Source organism: Salarias fasciatus, chromosome 5, assembly GCF_902148845.1.
Source record: "Salarias fasciatus chromosome 5, fSalaFa1.1, whole genome shotgun sequence".
NCBI classification, from domain to species: domain Eukaryota; kingdom Metazoa; phylum Chordata; class Actinopteri; order Blenniiformes; family Blenniidae; genus Salarias; species Salarias fasciatus.
In genome coordinates this window covers 26,786,075-26,797,860 of record NC_043749.1, presented here as the reverse complement: position 1 = coordinate 26,797,860, position 11,786 = coordinate 26,786,075, and the positions used below count along the sequence as shown (strand labels likewise).

The window sequence follows — 11,786 nt, the reverse complement described above, 5'->3', positions numbered from 1 at the left end:
TTCACACAACTTGCTGTCTGAATGTTTCCTTTTAGGAGATAGACCAAATAGTGGAATCTGAAACAAGATGCATTAATCCTCAGGTCCAGTTTCTTCATATCAGCTTCACTGCTGAGATTGGAAGAATTCATGAACTGATGGACTGATGAGTCCTCCTATTTCCTCCCACTCCTCATACACATCTCCGCCTCTCCGACTCCAAATTTCCATGTAATGCCTCAATTTAAGAAGAAGCCTAAGTTATTTGCTGGTATCATATTTTTCATTGAACCTCAATGCCCATTTCCCCGTTAAATGCATGAAGTTCCTCTGAGAGGAGCTGATTACGCACTGGTTATTTTCCCCTGGGTGTGATAAGAGAGAGAAAAGGAGACGGGGAGAGAGAGAGAGAGAGAAGGAGAGAGGGAGAGAGAAAGAGAGCGAGTGAGAGCGGGAGAGACGCCTTCTTTGGGTTTTCTGTCTCTGTCGTTCACTGAGTTCAAACCGGATACCAGAATGAATGAAGAGGACTTTCCCTGAAAAATATAAACCTTACCGGTAAGACGGAAATTATTTTCTTATTTTTCTAGACAATCCTTAAATTATTAGGTGAAATCGTATGTTTTCCCAGTCCGAGGACACTGAAATGTAATGTTGATGCTGAATGAGGAATTAGGCATGCCTTGTCTGTTTATTGGGTGAAAGTTGCGTGCGCGCTCCTGGCGCGGCTCCACAGGTGCTTCCTGCGCTCCGCTCTTGGCACAGACGCATTGTTCATAGTAATAAAGAAAAAAGAAGAATCCCTCAGGTCACAGCACGGGCAGAGATAGACAGATTAGCCTCATAATGTGCTCCCACTCCGTTGTAATGAAATCATGCGGCAATGACTGTTACGGATAATCACGTTGCTCCCGATAAATAGCTTTTTCTAAAGAGCGGCGCAAGGCAGAAAAGGCAGAAAAGGCGTTATTTATCCAATCCTTTTTTTTTTTTTTTTTTTTGTTTTACCTGGTTATGCTCTGTTAATGTGGTGAGTAATACAGGGACACAAATGTTTGCATTGCAGAGGCAGATTCTGCAGAAACCGAGTGTTCACACAGAGAGGAAAGTCATTAAAAATGATTCATTTCTTCTCAGATAAAAAAGGTAGCCTTAAATCACCCCAAGTCTCAAATGTGGAATTTTTCTTTTTAACATTCAACAAGCGTACACCTGTTACATATGGGGACTGCTTCATCCCGATAAAACAAAAACAACCAGCCTCATTAATGAAGTTTCTCTCTGTTTAATTAGCCGCACTTCATCCTCTTCAGATGTCACAGTGAAGGCTGTCTGTCTGGGGGAGAGATTTTTCATTTTCCTGGAAGTTTCGGCCAATTTCAGTCTCACACTGATGGCAGAATGAGTCATTTTGGGAAGAAGCACCACTAAAATCTCTCACCCTCAGTGAGTGTTGTGATGTTGTTTTCCCATGTGGGCATACAGCAGTGAGATAGATAGATAGATAGATAGATAGATAGATAGATAGATAGATAGATAGATAGATGGATAGAACTGAAGGTGTTATTGACAGAAACACACATGGCATTCCTATTTCTCTTCTTCTCCTCTTCTTTCTTTCTTTTTTTGTTTATCATCACACATTGAAAAAAGTTGTGCATAAAAATGTCACCTGCATCCATGGCAACCAGTTTATTTCAGCCAGCACCATTAAAGATCAATACTCCGGGAGCCCGGATAAATGCTTTTAGGGCAGCATATTGATATGATTTAATATTGGAAGTCTTGCAGAGTTTTTCACATCCAAGGTTGTGCCGCTGACTCCTTCTCACTCCACTCGAGGGTCACTTCCACCATCGGCAGTTTGTCTGCTGCTGTGTTGTTTATGGGATTTGCTGTAAGTGATGAAGAAAGCCAGCTGGGCAGTGAAAGAGGGACATTAGAGGAAATTAGAGACAGCACTTTTGTACTAAAAAGGTGTCAAGAATACTGTTAGGGTGTATTTCCGATATTTATGACGAAGCTTTTTAGTTTGTGTTCTTTTAATAGGTGATTGATTTCATGTTTTCCTTACAGACTCATTTTATAACTGCCTTTGAGGAATTATATGTTGTGTGAGGCTGTGTTCCTTTTTGTAAAAAAGTTGTGGTTTACTGAAATCTAACCTGTGGAATATCTTTTTGTCTTTTCAGATGGTTTCACTTTCTTTTTGCAACAAAATGGAGTACGGCTCAAAGAAATGCTGATTATATGTTCTGTGGAAAAACCTTTTAACATCTTCTCGCTGCACTGCAGGTATCAGACCCAAAGTAAAAAACATTGTTACCTGGGGCAACAGGAACATTAAAACCTGCTAATACATTCAGGTTGTGGTCTGCGGTGGAGGAGACAGCAGCCGGCAGTTTCCCGCCATGTAACGGGACCTAGAGTCGTCCGTCTCACCGAACAGAGATGGAATCGGTTCTTTCACCTTTCACCGATCCGCCGCACCTCAGCACCAACGGCTACGCCGGCTACGGCAACCGCAGCCGGAGCGGCCTCCCCGACGCAGAGGCGCCCGGGGGCAACCAGACCGCCGCCTTCAACAGCCACCTCCACAGCGCCCTGCTGGGAGTGTGCCTGGGGCTGCTGTCGCTCCTCACCGTCACCATGAACATGCTGGTGCTGTACGCCGTCAAGCGGGAGAAGAGCCTGCACACTGTGGGGAACCTGTACATCGTCAGCCTCTCGGTGGCCGACCTGATCGTCGGCGCCACCGTCATGCCTTTGAACTTGGTGTACTTGCTGGAGGATGAGTGGAGACTGGGACGGGCGGTCTGTCAGTTCTGGCTGATTATGGACTACGTGGCGAGCACAGCTTCAATTTTCAGCCTGTTCATCCTCTGCTTGGATCGGTACCGCTCTGTCAGGCAGCCACTTAAATATCTGAAATATCGAACGCGTGGAAAAGCCAGCCTGATGATTTCCGGGGCCTGGCTGCTGTCTATGATGTGGATTATTCCCATTTTAGGATGGAGGTCTTTCACCCACGTAGACCTGAAACCCGAAGCGGAGAATAAATGTGACACAGACTTTCGTTTTGTCACGTGGTTTAAAGTGATCACAGCGGTATTTAACTTCTACATACCCTCTGTTCTGATGTTGTGGTTTTACACACATATCTACTTAGCAGTGAGGCAACATCTCAGGGACAGAGAGAGGATTATTCATCCGTCTGATTCCTTTGGGGACAATGAGAACGGCCGGAACGATCCAACTCCAAAGGAAACTGACTGCAAGTCGGCCAATGACAAAACTGAGGTTTCCGACAAATTATCAAAGAAGGAACGACTGCTGGACCAGAACACCTTGGATCAAGTGTATTCCGACAATGAAAGTGACAAATCAAAGTCTGGCCCGTGGAGAACTCACAGAAAAATCGGCGTGAAGTGCGGCCAGACGTCACTGCTCGCCATGACAGCACAGAGACTCAGAAAGCCACAAAAGGCTAAAAGGTGCTCCACGTCTCCTGAAGAGAGGCGGCCTGCCGCTGAGTCTCCCCCGAGCCAACCGGTGACCACGCAGGAGGCCATTTGCTCGGCGGGGGGGAATAATGACAGCAAGCTCCAAGCTTCGCTGAATGAATGTCACGTCACGGTGCCAAACTCGGTGAGTGGCGTCTGCGATATCAGCCAAGTGAGGGACGTGCAGAGATACGCCTCTGCGCCCTTCAACAACTACGACCCCGGCCGGGCTCTGCCCTGGCCCGAAGACGAGGTCGAAGACGTCCAGCTGGATCCAGACAACGCGGCCACTCTGAAGCAGGCCTGGCAGAAGTTCCTGGACCAGTCATGTCAGCGCATTCAGAGTCTGAGGATCCACAAAGAGCACAAAGCCGCCAAGCAATTGGGCTTCATAATCGCTGCTTTCTTATTGTGCTGGATCCCGTACTTTATAGCGTTCATGGTCATGGCGTTCTGCAGAGAGTGCGTGCATCATGACCTCCACATGTTTACCATATGGCTGGGTTACATCAACTCCACTCTGAACCCCTTCATATACCCACTGTGCAATGGGACCTTTAAACGGGTGTTCAGAAATTTCCTCAACATGTGACAGAGCACAGAAAAAGTACAAAATGACGCTTTCTGAATGGTACCAAACAGTGGCAATGTAAAAAAAAAAAAAAAAAAAGTGATATTTACCTTGTATCTGCCTGGTTTTGTTTTTTTTGTGACCTGCAGCACTTTCTTCAGACAACTTGGAAAACATGTCATAATTTATTGTTATTTATTTTCTTTCCTCTGTGTTATTGACTCTTAGCTAAAGTGTGTGTATCACCAAATGCATCCAAGCTCAGAAAAATTTCCCCTCCCATCTCTGGAAGCAGAAGGAATCAGTGATTTTTCTGCCCTGCTGTTGCCCTCACTGTGAAAGACAAGAAATATGCTGTTAAAGATCTGTTTTTGCTATTAATGTAAGCAAGCAAGACACAAATCTTAAAGAATTTACAGTTGTCACATTCTGTTCTTTGTCATGTTTTCGCACTACAAAACAATAAACTGGTTCTGCCTTCATACACTTTAAAATACCAATTAAAGACCAAAAACACATAGAACCGATTGAATGGTTTGAAAAACATTGGCAGAACAAACTTTTTCCTGTGTCCACCTGGAACACTACTTTATCTAGAAATAGCTATATCGATCCCCCACCACTGAAGAAAAGACCTACATGGTCCAGAAAATCTTTATATGACTATATATGAAGAATCACAATAAATTCTCTTTACAGCAAATATAAGACGACAGATTTGTTTTTCTGCTCGTTGGGAATTGACTGCAGAGCTGTTTACACTCATCTCTTTTCTTCAGATGTGATGTCGCACCTTTGTTAAAGTCAAATGATATTCCTCAGACTTGTGAGAAAGCAATCATAAATCCTCAGCTGAGTTTAAGCACTGGCATTGATTAAATATTTCACACATTCACAAGTTCCTGCATGAAGCTACAGAGAAAAAAAACCCATCAATTTCAACAAATTGGTAATAAGATTTAGGACTTTAAAGTTCAAGCTGAAGATGCGCGATACAACAGATTTACATTTTGATCTGACACATGATTAAAACCCTTAGATTTAAGCTTTGACTTCGACCAGGAGGGATTCACCTGAGGATGGGGAAGTTTTAACAGTCGACTATTATGGAAGTCATTGTCATGTCATTATTAATGGCTTTACTTTAAATAACTGTGACTGTCAGTTGCTTTGATCCTTTCCCTTGTAATTTTAAATTGTCCCATTTTGAAGTCAGAAAAATGCAAAGAGGAGAAACTTCAGATATTTTTTTGTCATAGCGTTTCAGAATCAGAGTAGTTTTGGTCATTTTCCCTTTATCTTTGTCCTTCGGTCACGCTTCCGCCAGAAAAATGACTGTCTTATCGCTTAAAAGGTCATAATTACCGAATGATGTGAATTAATTGCGCTGTCCTTTCCCATTAAAAGGTCTGTCGTTTTGAATTCGCAGAGCACGAAGGACCAGATCATGGGAGCACAACTGATCACAGTTCAGTTTCACATGTTGATGCTGCAGTAACTAAACATGACATTTGTGATATATGCTTCAGCCACTCCATGCACAAAATTAATTTACATACCACACCTCTGAAGTCATGCTACTAAAATTCCATCTGATTCCAAATGTTTCATATTTCCTGAGCAGAATCAACAAATTGTGAGTCACTGCAGGTAATCAAACAAATCGAAGGGGGAGAGGAGAGTCACAGCAAAATGCATGAGCGTGATTGCAGAAGGTGCACCTCTCATCACTGAGGGGAAGGAAATTGCAGTGTGTCATATATCTTTAATGTTTATTTATTTTTCATTGAAAAAAACTTCTGAAGGAGGGAAACAAAAGGTTTCACGTTATATTTTGGGCCAAAAGTGTTTTAGTGTCAGTGTGTTCATTTTAAATCATGATTAACTGAGTATATTTCTCAGTAAAGAATAAGTTCTTACTAACACACTATTGTTCAAACAAACAGCAGAAAGCAAAACTCTACAGGCCATCAAGCTGATTGTGATTTACGGCCACAAACCACCTAATTTCCTCTCCAGTGGGCTGCACCTGTACTATCGTTCCAAAAATAACAGTAATATCGGAAAAGTTTTTCTTGGTTGTGGCGTAGAGTAGACGTGATGAAAATGTCTATATCGTCACAAAAAACAAACAATTACTGCTAAATTAACATAAAGCCAATTTTAATAATATCTTCAGTTGCAAAATACAGTGACATGTTGACCTTTAATCACTGTGAAAAGAGATTTTATCCTCCTCTCTGGTCAAAATAACCGAGCAAAAGGTGAGATCTGTCAATCCTGACACATCAAGGTGGTGTAGTGGTTCGCTCACAAGAACATCAAAGGTTTGAGTATAGACTAATGGCTGCACCCTTCCTTCGCCTGTGCTGAGTCGGGACCAGCCCCTGCTGAGGTGGATGAAGCAATAAAGATGATCAACAGGGAAACAGAACCTTTGACAGTTGTTGAATTACATCCCATGATGCTGCTCAGCAAAGTAACCCGTTTAATATGTGGCCTGCACGATGATACTTCAGCATTTTCTTTGTTAGTGAGATCATGACATCCATCCAAAGAACAAAAGCACACAAATGAGTTTGACTCAAATTTTTGAGTTTTTCCTGTGATCATTTTATTAATTTTTCTCCTGGCTCATTCATGTTGGTATTATCCTGTTTCCTGATGTCCGTCCTTGTATTTCACACCTGTTCTGTGTCCATTTGCTCTACCTGTGTCCTCCTCTGTGCTTCCTCTACTCCCTTGATGGTTTGTTGTGTCTTGTGTCTTGTTACGTGTCGTTTTTTGTGTTTTTGGTTGAGAAAAGTTTACCGGTAGCACACCAGCATTTTAAAAACCATGTCAGATGCCAGAAAGAAAATTAAAAAGAAAACATTGTCAGTTTACATGGAGACGGCAGAAATGCTGAAAACGGTGTAGCTCTCATGCCGGGTCACGAACTGGCACTGCTGCTTGTTTGTGCAATGAAACACGACCTGCATAAGGTACAGACACAATGGGACAAGGACATTCGTGTGGACAGTGGACAAAGGTGAGTTATTTCTTTTTTTTCATTTCATTTCGGGCCTGCACGTTAAATCAATAATGCACTTTCATTAGAAAACAAGAAAACATGCCAGTCCAATGTTCAATTCTTTTCATTCCACTCGAAAAAGAGTGGGAAGAAGAAAACTCGCTTAATCCCACCCCACAGTCCTCATCAGTCACTTGACAGTGAATATTCAGTAAAAGTCTGGATTCTAGGGATTTTTTTGTTTTTGTTGAAATAATTCAAAATAAATAAAACTAGTTGTTGATGGCTGTGATCCATCCATCCATCCATCCATCCATCCTCGTCTCATCTTCTATCTTCTAATCTAATCTTCGATCTTCTAATCTGGCTAATGAGGCTACACACTGGACAGAGCTCAGGTCCATCATTCTACAGAGAAAGAGACTCACTAACATCTCAAACAATTTTAGGATCATCCTTCCCTCTTGAATGAACTTTGTACTAAATGAAAAAAAAACACAAACAAAAAAAATCAATAAATTTGGATTGGCTATAAAAAACAAAATGAAGGCGTCAACATAGATGCAGTAGAAACACATTCACGAGAGCAGTTTTTCATACAAAATCAAGACGTAGAAGCGGGTTTGAACAGCGGCTCAGACGATTCGCCCACATGAACTCCTGTTCTCAAAATGTCATTGAGCTGACCTGTGGAAACTGATTTCATTAAGTTCCCTGTGTAGATACACGTGCTTCAAGCGAACGAATCAACTTTAAAGCAAGACTGTCCTTCAAATGTAAAAACCCATTACCGCTATTCCTATTTGAAAGCATTCTCTGAGTCTTCATTATGAGATACAGAATGGGGAAGTTTGAGTGCTTGTGCCACTCTTATCATAAGAATGCTGTTGTTGGGGAAAATGGGTAGAATAGTTTGAACTAGCGATAAGAGCACATTCACGTCATGCATGGTCAAACATTCAGTATGGCTTAAGCAAAACCATGCTACAAAAAGGCTTTCAATATTTCTAATAATGTGTACTTGAGATCTTTTAATCAAAATAAGGAAATATGCATTTAGATTAATTTCCGTGGAAACAGAACAGCTTGTTGACACGAGGCTGACCATTCTGCGCAGGGCTGTCTGCATGCTTGTATTTGTGCACAGTGTATGCCTCCAAGTGACAACCTCTGTCGTCTTTATAATGTTCTTGAGGACGGGAAAACAATTTCACTTGCACCAAATTTAGAAATTTAGACCCAAAGACGTATTGTCTTCTGTTACAGCCAGCATAGGGAAAGGGGAAGGCAACAAGATAACAGTGAGGTGTGCTGTATGGAGACAGTGGTTCCCAGCCGTTTTCTTGAGGGACTCAATATTTTGTAAACGTAGGTGGCTCTATTGTAAACGTAGGTGGCTCATTCATCATCACACCCTGTATTATTCTAAAATAAGTAGAAATAAGCTGATAGCATACTACGTAAATGTGAAACACAGTTCCTTTAGTTATGGTGAGTACCTTTCTCTGTGGATAAACTCTTCAGGTTTACACACCAAAGCGTGTTTGTTAACATTAAAAAAAAACTTCAGCTTGCAGTGTCAAACATTCACCAGTTTTTCACTCTAATTCAGCTCTTTTTCTTTTTCAGCTCTAATTTATTGATTTGTTTTCAGTGATGCCATATTCAAAGTCCACTCGCCATGTTCTTTCAACACTTTTTTCTTATTGGGGGCTTCACTCTTCATTACAGTCTCACACTTCACAACACTTCGCAATCTGGTCCCGGGTAAGCGGTAGAAAATGGATGGATGGATGGATGGATGGATGGATGGATGGACTTCACAATTTTCCCCCTGTATACTGTAAGCCGCTTATTCAGTTTAAAAAACTTTTAATTGTATTTTTTTTCTTTTTACTAATCTATTTTAAAAACAAAATATATATTATACAGCTTATAATCACAATGGCTTTGTGACCCCTGTTAATCTTTGGCTGGTTCTGCAGGTTTCTTCTTGTCGAAAGTGAGTTTTTCCTCCCACTGTCTCCCCTGCTTCCTCTTGAGGATTACTTGTTTTTTTCTTGGTAAAAGCGCCTTGGAATTGCAGTGTTGTATTTCGGGTTATACAAATAAAAATGAATTGAATTGCTTACTTTAAGTTACACTGGGCTTATCTCTAAACATGCAGGACACTGGCCCATCGGGACCATGCTTGAGAGCTATGTAACTTCAGCATTTCTGTCATTATTCTGTCTTAAATCCAGCAACTACACCGGTACTCTTCTGGGTTTAAGTTTGTTTCCAATTTGTATCAAAAGAGCACTTGAACGTTTTGCATTTGGACATCTGCATTCTGCGTTTTTCTCTAGGGATGTTATTTGGCGACGGTCCCTAAATCATTGAAGCATGGTCCGGTTTCCAAATGCTAATTTCTTACTTCCTGGTGACCATCCTTCTGAAAATAAGCTTGTAGATCACTCCTTTCAATCCCAAAGTAGTGGAGCTCAACTTGTCTCGAATCCCACCATGTTCCATTTGTTGCTTTATTCCATTAAACCGGCGATTAGGAAATAAACTGGGACATTTCAGCTGCACCTGGTACACCGGCTGTTATCTGCGTGTCCGACATGAAAAGAAACGGCACCTACAGGTTTCTATCAGTGTTCTCTTGCTTCGTCGTTTGCGTATTTTTGATGCTGTTTTGGTTTTTCGTGTTTTATTCGATGATGCTTGCGCCGTGAAACTGCTTAGCTGCTAAGCTAACACGGAGGGACATTTTACCCACACTGCACCGCTTTGTTGACAAATCCAGCGATCACGTGATTACGTCACCAGGAAGCCAGGAAGTGAGATTCTGGTAAGTCCACAAGCCTCCCATAGTTTGACAGGTAAACCCTTTCTGTGGTCTGTAAGGGTTATCGTTTCTATTTATTATGTTGTACAGCTGTGTCTCATCTTGTGTTTCATCATCGGAACCTTTTTTTTTTTTTTTTTTTTAGTGTTTGATAGCGTTTCGCTCGTCAAAGCTACTGCCTTCACTCATTGCTGGTCTATGTTCCTCTAACTTCACTACACGGCAAATACAAGTAAACAAACTCCCCAATGCAATTGATACAAAACATTGCAAATAGTTTTCAGGAGTTATTGGTGTTTTTGTGCCTCAATCTAGTCTTACTTTTCATTTAGACAAGAAATACAGCAAATCTACTTTGAATGAATGTGAGCTTCCTCTGCTCACTGATGGTAAGAATGAATTACAGAGGCATTTTAAAGTATTTTAAAATGCTCATTGTGAAATGATCCTAAAAATAATAAAATCTGTGAAATAATAAATTGTCCAAATCATCTCTCTTTTAAAAACATTTGCTTTCTGTGTAGCCCCATCGATACATTAAAATAAGATCAAATGACAGTTTAAAAACACAACCTAGTAAACTACAAATAAAGGACACTAACAATATTAACAAAACAAATGTAGAAATGATGAAATGCAATGTTTATTACTCTCAAACTTTGATTTTTTTTATTTTTTGTAATGTGGAGTGGTAATGACTCTCTGGCTGAATGGTGGAGCAGTGGTTCATGCTCTCACATCACCGCGATAAGGTTCAAATACTAGCCCTTTTTTGTGTGGAGTTTGCATGTCCTCTTTGTGTGTGCATTTGTTCTGGGCACTCTGGGTTTCCTCCCACGGTCCAAAAACATGCATGTGAGCTTAACTGGGGATCCTAAATTCCCCCTAGGTGTGACTGTGAATGTGTATGGTTGTCTGTCTTTCTGTGTTGCGATGTGATGGACTGTGATGGCCGCAGGATAAACAGGTACAGAAGATGGAGATGAAGCAACGGTTCTCGAGGTAAAGCTATTGCAGCAGAAGTCTGATCTTCCTGTGTGTGTTGACACACACAGAGGACTGAGTGGTCTGCTGTAAGCATGCATGCTGTCTGTGAGGCAAATGAGTTCTTAAGCTTTTAAGGCAAACAGTATCATTTTGAAATTAATTAAAAAATTTGCAGGAAGCAAGTGGAGCGAGTCAAGGACAGACACTGTAGACGAGAAACTGAAGCATGCTCAAGACCAACAAAGTGCTTTGCAGTTGTGCGTAGAAAGGGGTTTGAGTAGGTGAGTCAGTGTGGCTGCTTTTGGAGTAAAAGCTAGTTTTAATCCAAGTTAGTCCAACTAATTCTACAGATTCTGGAAAGGAAGGATGGGTTGATGCTTGAGGTGTATGTCAGAGCATGTAGTGTTGGAAGCATATATATATATATATATATATATATATATATATATATATATATATATATATATATATATATATATATATATATTTTCCTGCTGTGCTCATTGAATGATTTGAAAAACTAAGCTTATATGAAGTGAATTTCTCTTTTTCACACAACAGGGCTGATTGTGGCTCTCAGCTGTAACATCACGTGTGATTCTTGATTCGTGTGTGCATATTGTCATTTGTATGTTATCAGTGAGCCAGTTATGGGATTTCTTTGTGTGCACATACAGATATTGTATGTGTGTATCAGAATTTGTGCATATATAATGCAACATCTTTGCGTGGTGTGTTTGTGTGTACTAGCTGTCCTGACTTTTCACATCTGAAAGGAGTCACAGTGCTGACCTCAAAAGACACAGCCTGACAAGAATCAGCAATAAAACCCAAGTTATAGACGATCTCTGTTCCACTGGGAAAGTGGCAAAAATCCATTTGTGTGAGGAGGATTTACTG

At 41.1% G+C, this 11,786-nt stretch overlaps 1 protein-coding gene across 1 annotated transcript; it reads left to right on the top strand.

The window, feature by feature from the left end:
- Nucleotides 1–2,430: 2,430 nt before the first annotated feature.
- LOC115388178 (histamine H1 receptor-like) lies at nucleotides 2,431–4,074 on the top strand. Its single transcript, XM_030091137.1, has one exon. The coding sequence runs from the start codon at nucleotides 2,431–2,433 to the stop codon at nucleotides 4,072–4,074; it is 1,644 nt and encodes a 547-aa protein (XP_029946997.1).
- Nucleotides 4,075–11,786: the final 7,712 nt, after the last annotated feature.

Coding starts and splice junctions, on each gene's coding strand:
- LOC115388178 (XM_030091137.1), top strand. CDS start 2,431: ATGGAATCGGTTCTTTCACCTTTCACCGATCCGCCGCACCTCAGCACC.